Source organism: Podarcis liolepis, assembly GCF_965112155.1.
Source record: "Podarcis liolepis genome assembly, chromosome: 12".
Classification (NCBI taxonomy): Eukaryota; Metazoa; Chordata; class Lepidosauria; order Squamata; family Lacertidae; genus Podarcis; species Podarcis liolepis.
In genome coordinates, this window is record NC_139563.1 from 28,213,901 (window position 1) to 28,237,755 (window position 23,855).

A 23,855-nucleotide genomic window follows, 5' to 3' on the forward strand; every position below is an offset into this window, starting at 1 on the left:
ACATTATTGATCACATGATGCAGCAAGCACACGCCATTTGAATGGCAATGACCATCAACTTAAGGGAGATGTGATCATAAATCTCACAGGGTGTTTAGTCCCAAGTCCTGCATGTGTCTGTGCTATGTCATTGACAAAATTTTGAACGTACAATCAGCACTTTAAAGTATAGTTTTAAGTATTTAAGTGCAGACCAAAAAGAAGCCTGTATACCACTTTCCTTCTCCACCCGAAGGAAGTGGTAGTAACTGCTTCATCAAAACAGCCAATGACCGCTGTTCACCTAGTCTGCCACATTCCCCTAGTTTACTGTGGCCCTTTCTAACTGTCTTGAGAAAGGCCAGTTTTTTCTCCTTTAGGGAAAAGGCATTTCCCTAAACAACTGTGCGTTGCTTCCCTGTTTCCAGGCCTGGCGCCAAATGTTGGCCACGTTGGGCACTGGTCAAGGGCACCTGCCCACTAGCCTAGCCATACCATCCTTCACTGCCCTCCCTGCCAGACCCTCAGATGTATGTCAGTGGCAGGCAGCAGTGCTGGTTTTGTGTGGGAGCCAATCTCAACTCCCATCCCGGTGGACACTCACATTTTTAAATTACCCAAAGTGTAACGTCGAATGCATAGGTCTCTGAAATATTATCTAGGTAGGACTACAGAACTATGAAATAGATTTCATAGGTATGGGGCCTGGAGCATTGCTTTCTGGGTAATCTAAGATGGCAGCTGGCCACCATGGATGGGAGCCAAGCTTTCTCCCATTTGAAAGCACCTTTCCACCGCTGAAGCATGTCTTTGGGCCTGGTGGAGGGGGGTGAATAGTGACAGAGAAAGCAGTGGCAGGAGAAGCAAACAGTGGCAGGCTGTCATTGCCACAAGCAGGGCTAGGCCTGCTCTGGTTAGGGGACTGCTGGGCCATCATTGGCACCATTTCTCCCCAAGCCTTGCACTGTCCCTGCCTGTTTCCACTTTCCCCCTCCTCTGTTTTTTCACTCTGTATCAAATTTTAGGTTTTTGAGGAAGAAGTCCCTTTTGTTTTCTTCAAAGCATCATGCATGTTGAAGGCACTGTATAAATAATGAGAAGCGGTAATAGTCATCTATAAAGCTACGAAAACATACGAACTGAAGAGGGCTGTCAAAGTTTGTGTCTGATGCAGACCAGAACCAAGCTATGTTAAGGAAGGAGAACTGTGTCCCTCCTTAACTGACGATGATCCTTTTCAAGTGGGGGAACCAATATGGTGAATGCAGAGCAATGCTAGAGTTGTGTTTCAACCACTGCATGATAAAGAAATGGTTTCCTTAAAAAGGGGGGAACTAGGGGGGGCACTTTACCCATCAGTGTTTCTTCTTCCAACATAGGGACACAACGGTTTGGATGGTCGGAAAGGAGAACCTGGTGCTCCCGGCAACAAGGTAAAAATGACTTAATTTTAATATATGTTACATGGGTATTCCAGCAAGAGCACAGAGTGCATGGCAGCCCTTCTGTTTTATATCCTGGGTGCATGTTTTGTTCTCGTATCCTTCTAAGAAAAATCAGCCTATGCTATGAATGAAGGACAACAGCAATTTGGTACTAAGCCCTTGAGATACATGGACACAACAGAAAGTCTCACAGGTCCAAATTCTAGCATGGGAGCAAGATGAAATAAATAGCCAGCTTGCTCTAAGCCAGCCTTCCTCAACCTTTGGTTAAGCAGGCTGGGGCTGATGGGAGGTGGAGTCTGACAACATCTGGGGATCCAAGGCGGTGGAAGAACTCTGCACTTCTGGTTCTGACTCCGAAACTCGGGATTGCCAGTAGGAGCCTCCACCAATCCCCCAAAGCATGTGGCTAGTTTGAACTTGCCCCTGCCACTGCCTGAGTTGCTCATGAACTCTGTGTGTGCATGTATGACAAGGGTGGAATTCTAGTACCTGCAGGTTTATTGTTTTCCCCTTTTGTGTGGGGAATACTAGAAATCCCAATAGATACATATGTAAATACATATGTGGGACGCAGTTGGCGCTGTGTGTTAAACCACAGAGCCTAGGACTTGCCGATCAGAAGGTCAGCGGTGAGAATCCCCACGACGGGGTGAGCTCCCATTGCTCGGTCCCAGCTCCTGCCAACCTAGCAGTTCGAAAGCACGTCAAAGTGCAAGTAGATAAATAGGTACCGCTCCAGCGGGAAGGTAAACGGTGTTTCCGTGCACTGCTCTGGTCCGCCAGAAGCTGCTTAGTCATGCTGGCCACATGACCTGGAAAGTGTACGCCGGCTCCCTCGGCCCATAGAGCGAGATGAGCGCCGCAACCCCAGAGTCGGCCACGACTGGACCTAATGGTCAGGGGCCCCTTTACCTTTTAAATACATATGTAAATAAAAAACAGTGGGAGCTGCTGTAAACGTTAATAGTGTGGAGTGCTGCTATTCCTGATTCCAGTCATTCCATTTCTCCTTCCTCCTCCATTTTCCCATTTCTTAGTTTATGGGCAGCACACAAATGTAATAACACAGGGTTCTCCCAGCAGTAGTTCAGCATCTGTGGTCATTGAGCCTGCTTCGCTTAGGGAGGCGCCATAGCTCAGTGCCAGAGCATCTGCTTGGCATGCAGAAGGCCCCAGGTTTATTCCCCAGCATCTGCCAGGTGGGGCTGGGGAGATACCCTGCTGGAAACTCTGGAGAACCACAGCTGGTCAATGTAGATAACACTGAGCTAGCTGGAGCAATGGTCTGATTTGTTACAAGCTTCCTATGTTCCATTAGTATTGGACTAATTTAGGTTTCCCCCCCCCTTTCGGGGGGTGGACTTTACTTCTTGGTGTTCTGCCAAGCCTGCTGCTCCTCCCTCTAGACTATGCTTGCTGCCATTTTTCCTACAAAAGAAATGGCGCTCACAGCCTGGACATCAGAAATAGCGAGAATCATGTGTTGAGGCAAGCCAGCAAATGCATGTCTCATAAGGAACTGGCTTGCACTGACAGGCCTCTCCTTTCACTACTGGAGTGAACCGAAGCTAATAGGTGTTCTTGAGACTTAAGTGTGCAAGTATCAAAAAGGGATATGTGGGAAACGAGAGCTTTTAAACTTGCTTTACAGCCAGGAATCTCAGATATTCCTTTGTCTAATTTCTGTTTTCATGTTAGCTCAGAGGTGGAGCCAGCAAACCAAATGGCGCTTTGAAATGCAGCTGGGTAGATAACACCACTCTCAGTCAAAAAACTGTGGAAACAGAAAGCTGAGAAAAATACAAGTTGCTCCATTGGTCCCAAAGCAAGCCAACGTTGAGGGATGGGGCCTCCTGTATTGATCACAAGGAGATGGGTTGGCCTTCTAGCTAAATGAAGACCCAGGCTCAGGGAGGGTCAGGAAGAAGCTTAGCTTAATCTCCCCCCTCTTCCCTCCTCCTCTAGTATGGACACAAGGAGGCTTTTTGGAAGCTTTCGCTTCCATTTTTGATTAACCATCACTTGCTGTGTTGAAACTGTGGCTAATATTAACTGTGGCTTGTCTGAAACCATTTGAGTTCAGGCTATGGGTTATGAAGCTGGTTTGTCTCAACAAACCATAGTTACAGTTAATACTGGGTTCAGTTTCCCATGTGGCCCTCAGCTGGTTAGTTGAAATTGGAAGAGAAAATGTACAAAGCCTTTCCTTGCAACCATATGGCAGGAGAGGGAGTGCAAAAGCCCAGATAGAAAAGCTAGACCTTTTCCCAGGTCCTGTTGCATCAGCCTGTATCAACTTTGGCAGATACCAGTAGAGTTTCTTTGGCTGAAATCTGTGCATCTGTTAGCTTCATGGTATATGAGACCTTTAGAGATCAACCTGTCCAGACACATGCATGCAATTGTGGTGGCTGCCTTTAGCAAAGCATCTCAGTCCCAAGAGTCACACTTCAGCTCCAGTGAAATTAATGGGGCATAAGATCGTCACACAGTTAGCTTTTTTCTTTACTTTTGCGCATTTTATCTGGGCTACAGCCAACATTTGTTCTATCCCTCTTCTGCAAACCCTCTTTGCTAACTAGATCACTAAGCTGATAAGAGGCTTTACTTTGTATGAACTTTTGTGTACTAATTTAAATGCCAGAAGTGTAAACGTTCTGAATGCATCTTTTGCTAAGTCAGTAATAAGACTTGCAAGGAAAGGACAACCTAAACCATGGGCTAAATGGAGAATCGTTGTCATTTGCAGGGCGAACCTGGTGCCCCTGGTGAAAATGGTACTCCCGGACAACCTGTAAGTATTTTCTCTCTGTGACTTACACAGTATTAAGTCATCAAAAATCCTGTTATCATTTGTTAAAGTTTGCTAGTTGCTTTCATGGAATTCTCAGTGTTCAATAGAAATGATGCTATTTGATTAAAATATATGACTTACTGTGTTTTGGGCAGCAGTAAATCTGCAGTCCTTTGCTCTCTTGGGTGTGTGCCAGTCCCACTGAATTAAATCTGAGTTGAGCATGCATAACTTGAATCAGGAGCATTGCACCCTATTGTGGAAACTGGGAAAAGACTGAAGCTATACTAGACTATACTTCATATTGCACTGCAGCTTATTATTATTACTACTAGTACTGGAAAGAAAATAATATTGTGCGGGGTATTGTTTTTGTTTGCTAAACAACGTTATGAATTTTTGAGTTTCTATATCATAAACCACCTTGTGATCCTCTGATGAAGGGTGCTGTAGAAATTTATTAAATGAAGTAAAGAAATATTCGGTAATGATTTGCGTGTCCTTTGCTTTCAGGGTGCTCGTGGTCTCCCTGGTGAAAGGGGAAGAGTTGGTGCTCCTGGCGCAGTTGTAAGTGACTCCCCTACCTGTACAACGTGGCTTCCGTTTTCTTTCTTTTGGATTCTTCAATTTTGTACCAGGAATTTAAGATGTAAAGAGAACCTTTGTTTTCTTTTAGGGGGCTCGTGGCAGTGATGGAAGTAACGGTCCCACTGGTCCCGCTGTAAGTCCAAACTTTAATGTTCTATCATTCTGTCCTGGTGAACAACACACACTGCGACCTGCCAGGCGCTTGGATTTCTCTGTGCGATGGTCTCCTGTCTTTTTCTCTGCCCTTTATCAGTTGCAGAAAAGGAAATCTTTTCTTTCTTTCCTTCTATTTCAGAAACAAACATTTGGCATTTCCAGATAGGCATCAAAGAGCTGTCCAAAACTAGTAGTAGTATTCTCAGGGTGCTTCCACAGACTTCTCAGCTCAAGCCTGAAATCCAGTGTTTTGGACTGACTGCTTTCGCAGTGATGACTGGATTTGCCCAGCCCAAGCCGCATAGAAGCTGTGGGAGCTCTCCCTGCACAGATAGCGACATTATTGGCCCTCTTCAGCAGCCTGACTAGTGGCAATCCAGGCTCTGTAGTTAAATATACATATATATATATCTGAAGATCCCTTTTCCTCATCAATTTTCTGATGGTGCTTAGCCGCTGAGATAAAAAGATATGCCTTGTACACTGCTTATAAAGCAGCTACTCTTAGGAAGCGATGGATTAATCAGTGTTATTTGTGCTCCATGCCAATTTTGCATGTGTTCATTCAATAAGTCTGTTCCATCCCACTTCCAGATTAATCTGCCATTTTTTAAAACCACTGTATTGAAGTGCATACTTTATCTCAATGTACACCTTCCCAAGCATATGTTATGCTAAAGTGAAAATGTTTAAACAACACATTGGGATACATTTTTGGAGCTGAGAATAATTGTATCATGAAATTTGCAGAAATGTGAAATCCAAAGGATGATTGCATTTCTGATCCACACATTAGTCCAGGAGGTGTGTAGCGGGTCAGTCTGCATAAGAATTCACAGATTCTGAATTCTTCAAGCATTCCTGCCTCTGGTTAAGGGGCAAATTGGCCGATTCAAAAACGGAACATGAGGCTTTATTTCTCCAAGTGCCCCTCCCCTTGGGAATTTGGAGATTGACCACAGGAGAAAGATGTCCACAGGGGTCTGTGTGACATCCGTTTCCCAACCCTGCTTTATATCCTGGAATATCCAGTGTCTAGCCTAGGCAGCGAACCAATCACCTTGTCTCCTGGCCAACTCAGGAAGGAGTAGGTCAGTACTACCAGTGTGATTAGTACATTGCTCTAAGGCTGGATATACAGCACCTCAATTTTTTAACACATTCTGTTGCACTTTCGCAAGCGATGCTAAAAATTGCGCTCTCTCGTTTTGTAACTAATGCAGTGTTGGGTCCCTGTCTCTCCCCCCCACACACACACTTTAAATGAAACATCTAGAAAGTGAGTGCTTTTTTATCATAGCAGCCAGGCAAGCATGTTAAACAGAGAAGCAGCAAAGTACATCCTTATTCTACCTTAAAGGTTTTAAGGTGGTTCTTAGCTCAGGGGAGGCCAAACAGAGGCAGAAAGCATTCTTGTTTCTAGAGCCATGCACACAGAGAGGTGCATTTGCCCAGAAGCAAGGCTTGTAATGACAGTAGTGATGCCCTGGCACCTCTTATGATGGACCTGGCAAGCTACGTATTGAGCCATATCCCCTTCCTTGGCATTTTGTGCCCAGTGAACATGCTCAGTCCTCAATGGATTTTTTTCTCCTCCTCCTACCCAGGGTCCTTTTCCTGGTTGTGGTTTTTTGGTGTGGGGAGTGGGTTGGAGGTACTTCTGCAGACCTCAAGATCTCCCCCAAGTCTGCTGATTCTCCTCCATTGTGTGCAGATATGGTACTGTTTCGGCTACATAAGCAGCAGCACTTCTGCCTGAACATCAGATATAAAGGGAATGATGGAAATGCCACGTTCTGATTAAAACGTCAGAACTGAGAGTGATGAAACCTCCTGCCTTGCCATCTCCCTGGGCTGGGAAAACCTGGCAAGGGTCCCATGTTTTGCAGGCCTGCTTTGGGGGCACTGGCGTGCAAAAAAGCAAGGAGACATTTTCATGCGTTTGGCTCTAAGATCGGATTCAAACCTTGTTCTAGGACTCAAATCTTTTGTCATGTAGGCAATCCCCTTTGTTGCTTCAGGATCCCATGAGATGTATCCTGGTCATTGATTCCTATGGCCTGGCCTCTTTCCTTTGTCTCCTTCTCAGCCTACTATTTGCACCTGCAGATCTTGAAGGATTTCTCTTTCTTTATTTTCACAGGGTCCCATGGGTGCTGCTGGAGCTCCAGGATTCTCAGGTGCTCCCGGAGCCAAGGTATGACCTATATTCCACCCCCTCAGGCACAGATGCTCAACGAAATGTTTTCAAACCAAGCAATGCTTTAGTTGTACAATGAGAAGAATACAGGTTGTTCCCACCTGCAAACGCTCACAACAACCATTTGTAGTTTTCTTTAAACTAATCAAATTGCAGTTGAAATGCAAAAGTGTGATGCTATTTGGTTTGTTCCACACAGTGGGCTGTATCTAGTGGTGTCCCTCTACTGTCACAAGGCAGCATGCATTAGTGGAAAGGAGGAAAAGTGGTCTTTTGCCAATTCCTCCTTCTCTCTGCAGCCCCCTGCTCCATAGTGCTAGGGCATCCTCTGGTAAGCAGTGTGGAGGGCAAAGAAGGGGGTTTGGGGGAAATCATCTCCTCACAGCTTTCAGCTCATGTAAGGCTTTGCTGGACCAAAGAGCAGAGAGACAGAACTGGTTCTGTCCCTATCCCAAAAATATACATCTTGCATTAGGGGAGATATTTGGTGATGTTTTTCCCCAAACCATGGGGGGGGGGGAATCAGTGGTTAGCTGTTCACTTAGGATAGATTCGCATAACTGCATTTGCCCTCCTGTAAGCAAGAAAAATTAATGGCACGTGCGGAAATTGCAGATGAAATTATTTATTGTTGAGCTAGTTCTAGTGGTCATGATGATTGGGTCGGTTTGTAATAGCCAGGCAAAGATGGGCAGTAACGAAATTGTGCACCTAGCTAGAGAGAAAGATAAAGCACTTGCTTTTCTATCAGGAAGGCTAATGTGGCATTGGCACAGCATATGATGTCTTCATATGGATGTTGTAGATCACAAAAGCCTTCATATGCCAGCACGCAGGGGCAGACCTTGGTAATATGCCATCCTGTGCGAGGGCAAAGGCTTAAGCCGCGCTTTGGGGAGGAGGTGTGAGGCTCTGGCAGGGCCCTAGAGCCCTTCCACCTCCTTCCCAAAGCCCAGTAGGCACTTCCCCTGCTTTTTGAGGACTCTAGGGCCCCGTCAGAGCCCTAACACCTCCTTTCCAAAGCAGGGCAAGTGCTTGCCAGGCTTTGAGAAGGCACCCTTCTCGGCTGCACTACTCACCCTGCCATAAATCCACCATGATGCAATGCATCACATGATCCAAACTCAAATGTAAGGATTGTAAAATAAATAATAATAATAGCAACAACAGGGCCAGCATATCTTCTCTTTTCTGAACAATTTGCTGCTGTTGGATCATGATTACTGTACTATCTAGTGCTCATCTTAACAGAGACAGCCACACTGGAGATGTTATCTTTGTTTTGTTTTAAGCCTGATTAGAGTAGTATAGGTTTAATAAGTGCTGAAATGAACCATACACCGAGCGCTCAGCGCTCACCACACACATCCTCTCTTCCCAAACAGGGTGAAGTTGGTTCTGCTGGCAACACGGGTCCCTCTGGTCCTGCTGGCCCTCGTGGTGAGGTTGGACTCCCTGGTGCTTCCGGTCCTGTTGGCCCTCCAGTAAGTTACCCTTGAAGCTTCTGCTACCGATGAATGTGGTTCCTTGCATCTGCTTTTCAGTTATTTTGTTTATATGTGTCGCTTGGGCATAAGGAAACATCTAAGCGATTTGCACACACACACACACACACACACACACACACACACACACACCCCTAAACCAATATGCCTAGATAACATGAGCAGGCGATCATATATATTTAATACCTAACATTATCCTTTTCTCTCTCTCTTAGGGTAACCCTGGTAACAACGGCATTAATGGTGCTAAAGGCGCAGCTGTAAGTATGCAGGCCTCAAACTGGATTGTCCCATAGGAAAAGCTTCTGTGGCGCTACAGAGGAGAGTTCTGACATGTGTTCTCCTCCTTCTCTCTCCTTTCTGGGCAGGGTCTTCCCGGTCCAGCTGGTGCTCCTGGCCTGCCTGGTCCCCGTGGTATGATTGGCGCTGCTGGCTCTGCTGGTGCTGCTGGAGCTAGAGGACTTGTTGTAAGTGATGCTATCTACCGTATATGCCTCCTTTTTGCAATTTATGGGTCCTGTGTTTTTGACAATGCATGGCCTGCCTTTCAGTCAAGTGTTGACCAAAGCAGCTTACAAACGGCAGGTATCTCCCAAATCACCCATCATGCAGCTGCACACTAATACACACATGCACAACCCAGCAGCCTTTGTTCCTCTGCTCTCCAGCCCCAGGAACTGGAGGGAGGGAACAAACTACCCCCTGAAGCTGCTCCTTACCTGGCCGATAAGCCAGGTAGGTCCTCTCATAGCCATGATTTTCTTCCTGGGAGACGGGGGCAGGCAGTGCAGCCTCCCCAGTGATCCTTGGTCTCTTGCCCAGTGGCAGAGGCCAGCGGATGCTTCCCTCCAATTCCACAGTCCCCAGGGGGGATATGGGGCTTCCACAAAGGCCAGAAGGGCATCGTTTTAGTGTCTGAGTTGCTTTTGTACTTAGGATGCTGATCTTGCCTGCCGGCATCTGGGCTTGCTCTGACTCTAGGCCGCCCTGGCTGGCACATAGTTGCCCGATGCCCTTGCTAGACCATTTGCTACCATTGCTCCATGGTTAATATCCAACCAAATGTGAAGCGGTGTCTGATAATGTAAAACGTCTGGGGTTATTTTGCCTTCTGTTGGTCTAGTGCAGTTTTGCACCAAGCTGTTAATGTCTAATGCCAATGACAGTCACTGTTACAGATTCTCTCTTTTATGTCAACTTTGCCAATGAAAGAATTGTTCTTACAGTGACAATCCTTACAGCAGCTCTGTAAGGGAGACCAATATTGGGGAGAATACCGGAGCCATGAAGTTTGTCCATGACTTAAGTCAGATGTGAATTAGTAACTGCATATTAACATAGAACTGGGCACAACTTATTCCCCTATTGTACTGCATTGATGATTCCCTTTCTTCAATAAACACACCATCCAAGCCAGTGCTCAGATGACCAGGGTCAGGGCAAGGGAGACAGAGCAGGCCTGGCCCTCTTACATTCTGTGCCAGCTACTGTTTGTAAGGCTACAGGGTAATGGGATGATTTGGGGAGTGAGACATATGGTTTCATCTACCCCACCCCAATAATTCAAGCACAAATCTGGGCTAGGAACAGCCCAATTTGGATGACTGAAGCTGCAATCCTATATCGGTTACCTGTAAGGTGGGGGTGGGGGGGACCCATTGATTTAAGTAGGAACCAACTCTTGAGTGGGCATGTACAGACTTGTTTGGGGAGTATCGTTGTGTGAGATGATGCTGCTAGGCCGTTTTGCTGCAGTTCTTAGTTGCTTGGATAACTTTGCAGCCCAGATGCTCAGAAGAAGAAAAACAAAGGTGTGTGTAAATTCATAGTGTTCACTGTTGGGATCTCTTGTTCTGTTTGACTCCAGGGTGAACCTGGCCCCGCTGGATCCAAGGGAGAGACCGGTAACAAGGGAGAGCCTGTGAGTATCTTTACTGCATGAAGCACTGCTATCTATGTGGTGGAAATCACTGTTGGTTCTGTTTTCTCCCCATCATGCAGCCTGTTTCTCAAAATGGTGGCTTGTTTTGCTCTCTTTCCTACCCGACAGGGCGCTTCCGGCCCTGCTGGCCCTGCTGGACCAAGTGGTGAGGAAGGCAAGAGGGGTTCCAACGGCGAGCCTGGCTCGACTGGGGCACCTGGATCTGCAGGTTTAAGAGTAAGTATGCTGCAAAAGGAAACAAAAACCCAACCTAATAGAAAACACCAGGGAAATCCACAGAGGTAGAACATGGAGTTGGAAGGGACGCCCACTGCCATGCAGGAATATTTTGCCCAGCTCTGAGAATATGAACCCACAACTCTGAGGTCAAGAGTCTCATGCTCTACCAACTGAAGTATAATTGGTACTGGGCTGAATATACATGTTAATTCTTCATGCAGAAGGCCACATTTTCCATCCAGGACATCTCCAGTGAAAGGATCAGGTAACAGATGGAAGACCTTCCACTACTTGAGATCCTAGAGAGCTGCTGTTGCTGGTCAGAGTAGATAGAACTGGGCCAGGCAGACAGATAGTTTGACCTGGTATATAGGGTGGCTTCCTAAATTCCTGTGGGATTAACGTGACCACACTTACCTGTGCTTGGAGGGGCATTCTTGTCTATACCAGACAATGTTCCAGTGTGTGTGCATACGTGGGCAGGTCATGGCTTGATGGAGGCAGCACATCCTGGGTCTGTAGAGGACCTAAGGTTCCAGTTAAAGTATTCCAAGTAGCTGGGCTAGGAGAAGGCACTCCCTGAGACCCCAGTCTCTCTCCAATGTGGTAGTCAGTGCTGGGCTACCAGAGGGCCTGCTCTGACAAAGGCCATTCTTTTAGCCTTAAGCAAGAGTTCAGCTGCGGCATCTCAGCTAGATATCCAACGTCCTGAAATATTTTCAAACTAATTGTGGTTTTTGTAAAAATAAATAAATCACTAGCTGTGAACGTGTAGTAGCAGCAGCAGTAGTAAATGAGGATAATGAACAATGATTCTACATGTGCATTGAGAATATATGATTGTTCAATTAAAATTGTGTCAATGGGCTTTTTGCTTCTTTAGAACTTGGTGCATTGGGGACACAGTAGGGCTAATTTTTGCAAAATAATCAGTGCTTCTCATGACACGCTGAATTTTGCTGAAACTTTGTTCAGTTGTTCCTTTGGGGGCTGGGCTCAGAATCTGGCAGAGATGTAGAACCAACTCTTGCGACAGTGACAGCTTCACTGCACACTGTATTTTCTAGCCATTGGATCAGTCCCGTGTGTGATCTCTGTGCCTGCATAGCGGTGGAAACATACTGTGTTTTACTGGAAAAACTGTTCCTTGCCAAAGCTGCATATTGCCAATCTCCAGATCTAGCACTGGAAGAAGAAGCAATTTGCATGCACATGTTCACAAATTATTTTTGCACGGAAGTTGAGGCATAAGAGATCACTTAGCAGGAATGTTTCCTCTAGTGGATAAATCGAATGGGTGAATTGGTCCTGATTTCCCCCCGTTGGGATAAACCATTCCTTTTGTCCTGTGGGCCTGGGTTGCAGTGCATTGTAAAAGTCCTGAAGGCCTTGGTGGTTAGCTCATTTTGACAGTCTACATGCTCACTGATGACAGCGCTTTGATACTGTTCCCGGCAACACACATTATGGTCATTGCAGGATAATGTCAGGTAGTGAAGGTAGCCTCATAATATCCACAAGGCTGTCCCAGGTTGTTTTGCACCTGGTCTGCTTTATCAGTTTTCATCTGCAACTATAAATTCAACGATATTGATCAAGACTGAGAGATGGACCTGTCAAAACTGGCTTAATGTGCAGGTGAACCTAAGGTCACAGAGCACAGTTGCATCCCTTTTGATAAATCTAATTGTGAGGGATGCTTCCGCCTGCTCTGGTCCCTGCTGGTTCCCTGAGCTATATTGGCCTTCTTGAAATGGTACCTGCCATTCCAGTTGAGAGCTTGCCGTTCTCTTTATTGGGCTCTACCGCAGCCTCTAAAGACCACTGGAATCCCTCTCGTGGACCGGCCCTATCATTGGGCAGGGTGAGGCAGTCACCTTACGCAGCGGGTGCTGGGGAGGGTGAGGAGTGACACAAAGGTGTTGGAGGACAGGGCTGCAAGTGCATAAAGGCAGCAAAAGCCCCTGAGATACCATCCTATTTTGGTTTCACTCCAGCCATTGGATGCGTGTGCTTTCTCGGGAGGTCCCAATCCCATCACAAATGCCAAGCATTCCTTTGTAAATCCTTAGCTGTAGCAAGCCTTGCCTTTGCCTGTTGGCTAAAACTCTCTCTTCTTTTCTGACCAGATATTTGTGTCTTCTTTTCCTTCATAGGGTGTTCCTGGATCTCGTGGTCTCCCTGGAGCTGATGGCAGAGCTGGTGTGATGGTAAGCTACCTTCTCCTTCTGCTGCTGCTTTTGTTTCTTTTGAAGAGATGTTCTTCTTGCCGTTGTTGCTCCCTCTCATTGGAGCTGGTTGTGGGTTCGTTTCTCCTCTGTAGGGAGCTGTTGGTAATCGTGGTGCTACTGGTGCTGCTGGTGCTAAAGGACCCAATGGTGATTCTGGACGCCCCGGTGAACCTGGTCTCATGGGTGCAAGAGTAAGTATCAAGGGCGAGGATGAGGATCGTGTGACGTTGCAAGGCAGCAGCATCCAAATAAATAGAGGGTTTCCCTTCCGCCTCCAGTAGTGCTTGCATTTAAAAAATGGTCCATTTAAAAAATGCAGTATGATTTATGGTGATGGTTAGTAATGTTTAGTTATGAGAACTTTATATTCATCACTATATTCAAGTCTCACGACCATGTTGTGAGATTATTTGTATTCTCATTATACAGATATGAGACTAAGGCTGCAGTGGATATTTGGGTTGCACCCATATCCTAACTTGCCTGGGGTTAAGCACAAGGAGCTTAGGTAATGTGCAGCCCTATACATACCTGCTTACTAAACATGTGTAGGATTGCACTGTGATTTGGGAGGAAATCCCAATGAGTTCAATATGGACATTTCCCAGTAAACATGAATTTAATTGGTAGATAGACTGATCTGTCAATCGCTTGTTACTACTTCCAGTCTGCATCAATTTCTGTCGTGTTCATTGATAAATCAATTCCAGCCCATTTCTCCATTAATCTGTTTTAAAAGTCCAGGTGGTCCACGAGGTGAACCTGGCAGGGCACATTTTATCCTAAAACAAGCATTTCAATACATTTTTTGAGCCAAAAAGGCAAAATTTGGAGAAGCGCTAAATTGGAAGATAATTACAATCTGATCCACGTTGCTGGGTTGAAAACGAGGCCCATTCACTTAAAAATGCAAAACATTCTTGTTTGAAATAAGCCTCAAAGATGATACTAAGATGAAACGTCTGTGCTTTTTAGGGTCTCCCTGGTCAATCTGGAAGCCCAGGCCCTGCTGGCAAAGAAGGTCTTCCTGTAAGTAGCCCACACTTTACCCTACAAATATATCATTTTTTTAAAATGTAGATTTTAGTTAACAGTTATAGATTTATAAGTAGTGTCCACAGCTGTGTTCTATAAAATTTGTATCCTGTTTAGCCTGGTGTCACGGTGTTCCCTAGGCAAAGGAATGCACATAGTAGATCGCTAACACAATATTGTCAAAAGTGGACACTTAGTAGTTTCTATCGTTCCAGATCCCCCCACACACCAGTCTAGGGTCCAGGCAACTATTCCCTGGTCTGTGATCTATGGAGCAGTTGCAGCAACAAGGGGGCACTCCCTCTCTACCAGTTTATGTGCCTTGCCCGACGGGCTGCGTCCACACAGCTTGAGACTACATCTGCGTAGAAGTTGTCTCTGATCTTCCCTCTTCAATCCCCTCCTGGTTCATGGAGGCAAAAGAGGGTGGGGCAGCACACACAGCCCCTCACTTGCCCAACCTGCCTCTTCCTTCGCTTCTTCCAACCCATCCTGTGCTCCACCCTCCCGCTCTGAAGCATCCCCTGCCTCCGACTGTTGCCTCCTGGCTGGTACAGTTCACTGGTCCCCTCTCCCAGGTGCACTGTCATCAGCATCCTGCAAGTCCCTGAGCAATTTTCTCAAGAGATCATTGGTGAGCCCAGAGTCTGAGCCTGGGACATTCCCGTGTTCAAAGCCGTTCTGCCATCCCAGGCCCAAGTACAGGCCAGTTTAGGAAATCATCACAACGGTGTCTGTTGAACTTTGTCTACTGATTTAGGCTCTGCACAGGTGCTGGTTTATTAAAATGGTTTCACAGAAGCTTCCAGACAGGCCTCTGAACACAGGCCTGCAGCAGAACTTCCCCCTTTCCAGCTTTCCTCAACCAGGTCAGGTGTCTTCCAGATGTTGTTGGACTACAACTCCCATCATCCACAGCCAACATGGTCAATGGTCTTGGGAGTTGGGAACCCAATAACATCAGGCTGAGGAAGCCTGTTGTAGATCTGGGAAGAAAAAGAGGGTGAGTCTAGAGGCTAGGTTGCATCGTGATATTGATATGTAATATAACATCTATAGCATAGGTATAATATAGTCTACAGCATCATGATATTGATATGTAATGTATTGATATGCAATATAGATATAATGTCTTCATTGGAAGTGTGCTGCTCTCAATGGAGGTAAAGCAATATACCTAGGATAAAATCAATGTGGTTTGTTTCCCGCCTCTAGGGTCTGGCTGGTGCTGATGGTAGACCTGGCCCAACTGGTCCCGCTGGTCCAAGAGGTGAACCTGGCATCATTGGATTCCCAGGACCTAAAGGTCCCAATGTAAGTGCAATGGAGCTTGGGGGGTACCACCATATAACAGCCTGGTAGCATGAGAAATTGTCTGCAACGCCAACTTCGTGTCCTCATGTTAATCTTTCTGGTATCCCAGCAACAAAGGGATGCGGGTGGCGCTGTGGGTTAAACCACAGAGTCTAGAGCTTGCCAATCAGAAGGTCGGCGGTTCGAATCCCCGCGATGGGGTGAGCTCCCATTGCTCGGTCCCTGCTCCTGCCAACCTAGCAGTTCAAAAGCACATCAAAGTGCAAGTAGATAAATAGGTACCGCTCCAGCGGGAAGGCAAACGGCTTTTCCGTGTGCTGCTCTGGTTCGCCAGAAGCGGCTTAGTCATGCTGGCCACATGACCCAGAAGCTGTACGCTGGCTCCCTCGGCCAATAAAGCGAGATGAGCACCGCAACCCCAGAGTTGGTCACGACTGGACCTAATGGTCAAGGGTCCCTTTGCTTTTACCTATCCCAGCAACAAATACCAGAGTGATGGCACTGCAGTGCTAGTGTAAGGTTACAGTCCATATCAATGCCCTGCCCAGGTTTGGGGTGTGGGGGGAGGTCCTTAGTCACAATGCCCTTAGTGGAGGGCCTGCTGGCTTCCTGGGGAGAGAACTGCTTCTTCTCGTGCTTCCTGCCATCACTAGACATTTTCCCTCTGGGACAGGGGATTTGTGAGCAAACAGGTGGGAACCATAAGTAGGAGGGGCAGCAAATCTAATTCTCATTGGCCTGGGTAGGGACATCAACAGGTACCCATTTATGCCGCCCGCCCCCCCCCCCCCGGCACTGACTCCAGTCTCAGAGAGCACAGGTGGGTTTTCGGAAATAGAGGAGGTGCATCAGCCCAAATAAAGGAACTTGAGCGTAGTTGATGTTTGTTCTAATCTTGTTTTCATTTTCATTTCTTTCTGCCGTAGGGGGAGCCTGGCAAACCTGGTGACAGAGGCCATGTTGGTGTTGCTGGCCAACGGGTATGTGCAGCTATCTTATGTCCCAATGAACATGCCTTAGTTAAGAGAGCAGGATCTGTACAGGAATTGCCAACCTCTAAGGGAGGGCTATACTACCTGTCTACCTGTCTATTATCTTCCATTTTTAATGCAAATGAAACAGTTGTTTGTTTTGTGGAGCAACTCTACCATGTGTGCAAGCAAGGAATGTGTTTGTGTGCCTGTGTATGTGTACATGTGCCATAAGTTAGCTTCTACATGGTACCAATGTTCAAAGTCACTGGATTACATCTCATGGGGGGAACACCTCGTCCATTAAGTAGATAGTCAGCTAAGGTGACACCATTTTATTTTTAGGAAAATAACAAACATGGTGTATATTGTCCATATCTTACGTAACTCATCCCTCTGTTATTGTAGGGTGCTCCTGGTCCCGAGGGAAATAACGGTGCTCAAGGTCCAATTGGTGTTGTTGTAAGTACATGATCATCATTGTTAACCTTTGACACAAACAGAGTTCCACTACCTGTGTCTGCCCATTAACTTCAATGGAGGGCACTGATCTCCATGTGCCTTCCTTTGCGTAGCTTTGCAGGGGGACAGTTGCCTATTTCATTGTGGCCATTGAACTTCCTTGATTTGAATACAGAAAAAAAGTCCAGGGGGGGGAGCTGTCTAGCCATGCTTCCGCTCCAAAGGCTTTGCATGCTTATTTTTATTCTGTCTTTTAATTCCTCTAGGGCAACCCTGGTGCTAAAGGTGAAACTGGCCCCGCTGGTGCTCCTGGCTTCCAAGTAAGTGGTGATGGTGGTGAGGATGATGAAAATACAAATATTATTATTTAACAAGTGCCTGAAACATTTTAAGCACTGTACACACATTAAAACATAAGAGGGTCTCTGTGCACAAGTTCACAATCTAATAAACACAGCAGAAAAGGAAAAAGGAATGGGAAGGGATGAGGAAAGCAAGGATTGGAGCAGCTGCTCCTTCAGTGGCTGATAGGTGGGGTTATGTTGCTCTCCCCATTCCAGTGATGCTCCTGGGAGGCAGCCTCTCAGTGGCCCTTGGTGTCCTGGTCAGGATCAGAGGCCAACATTTGCATCCCTTGCTCTCCTTAAATAAATATGCTCTTTCTTACTAGGTAATGTTAACACAAATTTTGCACTGTTTGCAGTTGGGAACTGTGCTAAGCACAAATGATCAGAAGCATTTCAGTATGCCTTGGCTTATACAGTGCACAAGGCACAGAGTATAAATGTGTTTAGTGTACGAAAACAGGAGTGGTAGATAATTTGAATTGATTTAACCCACATCTTTCTTAAGAATCTCTTAATGTGGTCTTGCAAGGAGTTGTCTTGCACATGGCTTGGTTTTCATATAAGGGAGTCATCCTGAAAATCTGTATAATGCACTTCAGTGAAGGGAAGAGCTGTTTTAAGATCTGAGGCTTACCACTCAAATTACGATAAAAAGTTGGTTTGGGCAGAGAACAGCAATAGTAATCCATAGATGTTTCAGTCCATGTGGATTTTGTACAGGCAACTCCCCATTTATGTGTGTTCAAGGCATGCATGACTGTGCACAGGAACCCAGAAGTGGGACACAAAGGGGCAAAAACAGCCCTGAAAGAGTGCAGAAATGGCAAAATGACGTAAAAACAGCAACTAGCAATCCCACAAGCCTTTGCAAGTGCAACCGCAGGACCTTTGAGGCTTGTGGAGAGTTAGTTTGAGCAAGGAGGTTTGGAGGATGTTTGCAGGCTTTTTCAACTGTGCTCCCAACACACACGATTTTACTGAAACACACGGGTGCCTTGCAACATAACCCCCCTCGTAAACGGAGAGTTGCCTATACAGAGTATCCCGTGTTCAGTCCCCAGCATCTGCAGATGGGACTGGGAATGTCCCCTGAAACCTGGGAGAGCTTTTGCCAGTATAAATGTGGACAATACTGAGCTAAAAAGACCAACGCTCTGACAGGAAGTCAGTGTCCTGTGTTCCTGTATCTTGAATGAAGCCTGTGAGGCATAAGAGCCCTCACATTTTAGACTGTGTTTACTAATACTTTTGCACAGGCTCACCTGTGACTTTTCATAATACACAAAAGGATTGTGGGTTGTTGATTATTGCCATCTGTTTCTTTTCATTTTAGGGTCTTCCAGGTCCCTCAGGCCCAGTTGGTGAAGCTGGCAAACCAGGCGAAAGGGTAATTGAACACAATACATTTATGGATAAGATGTGTTTTTTTCTGAACCACACAAATGCAGTGCCCCAAATCTTGTTAGGGTAACAGAGAGAAAGTCTGTGCCGGTCTAACCGCAGTGAGAGAAATCCTGCTGCCCATCTGTCATGCGCAGGTGTCCAATGTGGCCGGGAGAAAAGCAGGTTGGCATGCTTCCTCTAAAGAGGCATGAGGGAATGTCTCTGGCTTCCTTGTGTCTCTGTAGGGACAAGCAATAGCTGCACTGTGGTTCTAGCAATGGCCCTTTACATTTTCCCTAAGGCAGCATGGTCAGTGCTTACAGCACACCGTAGGAATATTTCGGCATGGTTTGTCTGACATTCCCCTCTCAAACCGAGGGGGGAGTTAATTTGATTCAGTGTACCTGCCCTGAGTTGCTCCAGCCAACTGGACATCCTTGGCTCCTTTGTTTTTGGCTTGTGAATATGGATAACACAGTGTGCAGCATGGAAAACACTCTTGTAAAAAAACAAACCAAACAACAACAACCACATTTTACCCTTAGAAATATGGCCACTTAATCGGTTAAGCTGGTAGGTTCCCTCCCCCCCTCCTTCCTGTGAATACACACAGATTTAAAATATATGTCTTCTTTATTGGTCATCGGTCGGGTTTTTTATCCCGCCATTACTCCAAAGGTGGTGTGCATGGCTGGTCTCTTCCTCATCCTCACAACAACCCTGTGAGGTTGTCTGCCAGCCTGCAAGAGAGAACGAGAAGGAACACAACAACAGAGTCAAATTCTCTCTTGTGGCTTGAGCCCTACGTTCTGCTGCACCACAGTTTTGAGAACAAAATGTGCATCTCCTTTTTTATCTCACTGGATTGAAATAACCTCAGTCGGTAGCTATAATAATTCTTAAAATGACAGTAAGGAAAACACATTCAAAGTTAAGCGTAACTTGTCTCTCTTTTTGTGCATAGGGTCTTCATGGTGATTTCGGTCCTGCTGGTCCTGCTGGTCCAAGAGTAAGTTTATTTTTCACTGTGCTTTGCTTTGTTCCTAAAGTCTGCAATACCTGCCTTTGAACTAAGAAAGATGCGTTCAGAATACCCTTGAATAACCACTGCTATTGGGGTGGGTTTCTGTTTGGGAGAAAGGACCACAGCTCAGTACTCTGCATGCAGAATTTCATAGGTGCAATCCCACATAGGGCTGGGGAAGACCCCTGTCTGAAACCTTGGAGGTTTGCTCCCAGTCAGAGTAGACACTGCTGAGATAAATGGCTTAACTCTGTATAAGGCAGCTTCTTGGGTTCCTATGCCTCATCTCCATTGTGGAAGATTTCCCAAGGGGAAAGGCTGCCGTTTCTAGTCTTCTGCCTATAATACACTAAATCACATTTTCACCTTCTGAAGATTTATACAGAGGACAGCAACACACATAATGAGATAATACAGTTAATGCTGCATCTGTTAAGTGTTGTTAATGTGTTCAGTGTCCAGTATAATTTATATATGCATGTATGGCATGCATAGCGCATTATCAAATTGTAAAATATTGCATGAATATAGCATGCATACATAAACTGCATAGGATATGCAGAGTTGCAAGTTGATGTCCTTATATTGACAGGGAGGAACTGAATTCTGGACTAAGAGATAAAGCCAAGTAAAGGAATAGTCTCCTAAGAACTCTGGCTCAGAAGTGAGTCCCATGGAAACCAATGGGACTTCCTTCTGTCCCGGTGTCTTTGGAACTGGGCTGTCAATAATGAGTCTGCATCTAGAGAGCAGCACTCTGAGTTCTTGTTTAGATGCAGGACTCCTGCAGAAGAGCAAGGCCTGCCCTTAAGCCTAGATCCCATTCATCAGCTATGTATGAGCGAAGAAGCAAAAAAATAGCGTTTGTTGGTGGTACTACTAACATCTTCCAGGCTTCAGTGCTAAATGCTAAGCTTGCTATCAAAATTCAAGGCCTCTGGATTCCAATTAACTTCTTGCCCATCTTCTTCCTCCAGGGTGAGCGTGGACTTCCAGGTCAAAGTGGTGCTGTAGGTCCTGTAGGCTCCATTGGAAGCCGTGGCCCATCCGGCCCACCAGGAACTGATGGTAACAAGGTAAGGCAAAAAGGGTGCTATTTTTCTGAAATCCTGGGGAGGGCAGTGTTATATCCTTGATGCAAGCGCTTAGCCAGAGCCTGATGGAAACCTCCCATATACATGTGTGCCTGGTGTGTGTAGCATGTCAGCCGTCTGCTGCTTTGCTGCCTTTAAGATTTTGCATTATCGGCGAATGGTGCAGTGGCCACAGAGGGGTATTTTTGGCTTAGGTATCAGTCACTTGTCTTTGTTGTGAGAAGTATTAAAAGAGGAATGAGCAACCTATGGGCCTCCAGATGTTGTTGGACTGCAGGTTCCACCAGTCCCAGCCAGCAAGGCCAATCATCAGGGATAAAGGGAGTTGTAATACAACATCTGAAGGGCTAGGTGCTCACCACCCTTGTTCTAGAAAGGGCATCTGTGATTCAGAGAACCCACCATAGGCAAACTCAAGAGCTTGTCAACAAGCCTGCTGTTGACCGAGTAGCAGCTTTTTATTTGGTATTAATAGGTGCTTTAGAACATCCTCTTAAATATCAAATAAAGTTGTTGCGTAGGGGTTGGGTAGGATGCTGTTAGATGAACATGGCCTGGAATCCTCATTATGCATCTGGAGCTTGTCAGTCATGTGGCTTTGTCTAGATCAGGGATTGAGCCTTCCTTTTCCTCTGCTTTTGTCTACTGGCATAGTTGCAGCTTCATATATACTTACTAGTTCTTGCTTTAGGATGTAGGGGTGTAGGAAGGTCAGGTGGTACCCGCTGCGAAAAATTTATTGTCTCACCCCCCACACACACACACACATTTTGTGTGTGTGTGTGTGTGTGTGTGTTTTGCCTGCAAAAATGGTTTTACATGATTTCATATTTTCTTACAAAGGACTGTGGATTCTGAGCCTCTGATAACAAGTAGGCGACTTTGGACAGATACTTAAATCTACTTAAATCTATTGTGTTTTGGCTTGTGTTATTTTATTTATATTTATTGTTTGTTTGTTTATTTAATAAAATTTATTTTTAAAAACCTGCAAAGTGGTTTACCAAAAGAAAAAAGAAAAGAAACACCACAGCAGTAAAATCAGAAAAATTAACAACCTTGCTTTAAAGCATACAAAAGCTAAAAGATTAAGATTAAAATTACTTCAATTTCCTAAGCATCTAGGTTTGCTTGCCTAAAGAAGAATGCTTTTAGCAGGTGCCCGAAAAGAGTCTAGCAAAGGCTTTGTTGAAAGTTCAGCCTTCATGACATAGGAAAACGGCCAAGTAAACAGCTATTTTCATGGAGGAGGGTCAAGATATTAACTGATATGCATGAAATTTCATAAGTAGCTATATAATCCCTAGTATAGTAAGATAAGACCTTTGGAGCAGGCATTTTTTTTTTAAAAAAAGTTATTTATGAACCACCCTAGTAGGGCAGTAATTGTTCCTTGATAATTTGTCACCCCCCTCCATGATGGCACATGGGGCAGACTGCCCCCCTGCCCCCCTTCCCTACACCCCTGTTAGGATGACACTTTTCACTGCAGCATCTGTGATGAGGCAGAGTCCAGACATGTACAGGGATGCTCTGTGATGGATTTCTGCAAATTTCCACCCTGCCTGTTGATTGTGGATCTGGAGTCCTGGTCTACCTGTAATGGATCTATTTTTGGTTTCTCTAACCCTTAAACAAATTGAGGGGTGGTAGCAGTACACAGGGGTCTCCAGAAAGGTATTGCCAGTTGCCCATCAGGTTTCAAGCCCTGGATGTCGCTGAAGGGATGACAGACAGCCCATGGATTTCTTAGAATCGTAGTTGCAAGGGACCATGAGGGTAATCTAGTCCAACCCCCTGCAATGCAGAAATCTTTCACCCAACGTGTGGCTTGAACCCATGACCCTGAGATGAAGAGTCTTGTGCTCTGCTGACTGAGCTATTCAGGGGTTATTCCTATTCAGAGAAGACCCAATAAAAATAAAGGACATGACCAGCTTAGGCCCATCAATTTCAATGGTGAGTTTAGCTTAGTTAGATACAACTCTTGGAAAATATAATTCACATGGTTCCTGGCATCCCTTGATGCTGCCAAGATGATAATGAAGTGAATCTCATATCAGGTTACTTTTGAACACCCAGAAGACATCCTCCAAATTGACCCATTTTAATCAGACCTATCCCAAACCAGACATTTCTGCTTAGGATGTATTCAGCTGCTTTTACCTGCATGTTTGGAGAATGGATCATTTGAATGTCACGTGATAAGAAACATCACCTCCACTCCTGGGCAGCTACTGCAGAGAGTATTTTTCCCCCAGCAGTATTCAGAAATGCAGTACCTTTCAGAATACTAACAAGCAGCTATTCGCAGGCAGCACAATGAAGCATATGGCTCATTTCCCCCTAGGGCTCTTGAAGATTGAATCTTTCTTTTCCTGTTCTCCTAGGGCGAACCTGGTGCCGCTGGTGCTGCTGGTACCCCAGGCCCAGCTGGTCCCAGTGGAATGCCTGGCGAGAGAGGTATTGCTGGCGTCCCAGGAGGCAAAGGTGAAAAGGTAAGGCCAATAAGAGGCAAGCTGATTCCTGAGCAGCAAAGTCTCCCCAGTGTATTTTAATTGCAAGGTCTTCCTCGGTGGGGAAAGGCTGTGGCCGCTCAGTGGTACTGCCCTGCTTTGTAAGCTGATGACCCCAGGTTCGGTCCCTGAGTAGCTATAGTAATCAAGAGACCCCATTTTAAGCACTTGTGCTGCAGTAGGAAGCCTTAGGCTCAGCTTTCCTGGCTTAGAATCATATGCGGCAAGTCACTTGGAAACCTTCTGTGTAATAAGTGACCCGCAAGTTTAATTCTGTCAATTAATTTATTATTATTCTGGTTTAGTTTATCAAGACCCAAAGTTGAGTACATATGTGAGTGAGACTGTGTTTTCCAGGGACGCAACATCATAGGCATCTGCAAGAAATTGGCTTAGTGGGGAATATAGTAATGGCAAGCGCTAAACACTTCCATTCCTGTCTACAAAAGCATTCCTGTCTTCTGCTGGCTACCTTTAAAATTCATTTCATAATGTTATTCATGATTTTTAAAATAAAAAATATTAGATGATCTTGAGGGACCTAGCAATAATTATTTGATGAACTGAGTTCACTGGGAGGTGTTTGTAACATTCAACTCTCTTGTTCATGTGGATCCAATTCCTTTTCCAGGCATTGATATTAGAAT

General features: G+C 45.6%; 1 protein-coding gene across 1 annotated transcript in view; it reads left to right on the forward strand.

Moving 5' to 3' along the window:
* COL1A2 (collagen type I alpha 2 chain) overlaps positions 1 to 23,855 on the forward strand; it is a 66,226-nt gene that overhangs the window by 20,200 nt on the left and 22,171 nt on the right. The window contains exons 10-30 of the mRNA XM_083469007.1: positions 1,359 to 1,412; positions 4,177 to 4,221; positions 4,735 to 4,788; positions 4,898 to 4,942; positions 7,109 to 7,162; positions 8,551 to 8,649; positions 8,886 to 8,930; positions 9,039 to 9,137; positions 10,538 to 10,591; positions 10,721 to 10,828; positions 12,988 to 13,041; positions 13,155 to 13,253; positions 14,038 to 14,091; positions 15,313 to 15,411; positions 16,338 to 16,391; positions 16,791 to 16,844; positions 17,111 to 17,164; positions 18,525 to 18,578; positions 19,539 to 19,583; positions 20,576 to 20,674; positions 23,083 to 23,190. Coding sequence (XP_083325133.1) covers positions 1,359 to 1,412; positions 4,177 to 4,221; positions 4,735 to 4,788; positions 4,898 to 4,942; positions 7,109 to 7,162; positions 8,551 to 8,649; positions 8,886 to 8,930; positions 9,039 to 9,137; positions 10,538 to 10,591; positions 10,721 to 10,828; positions 12,988 to 13,041; positions 13,155 to 13,253; positions 14,038 to 14,091; positions 15,313 to 15,411; positions 16,338 to 16,391; positions 16,791 to 16,844; positions 17,111 to 17,164; positions 18,525 to 18,578; positions 19,539 to 19,583; positions 20,576 to 20,674; positions 23,083 to 23,190 — 1,431 coding nt within the window. The remainder of the gene's footprint in view (positions 1 to 1,358; positions 1,413 to 4,176; positions 4,222 to 4,734; positions 4,789 to 4,897; positions 4,943 to 7,108; positions 7,163 to 8,550; positions 8,650 to 8,885; positions 8,931 to 9,038; positions 9,138 to 10,537; positions 10,592 to 10,720; positions 10,829 to 12,987; positions 13,042 to 13,154; positions 13,254 to 14,037; positions 14,092 to 15,312; positions 15,412 to 16,337; positions 16,392 to 16,790; positions 16,845 to 17,110; positions 17,165 to 18,524; positions 18,579 to 19,538; positions 19,584 to 20,575; positions 20,675 to 23,082; positions 23,191 to 23,855) is intronic.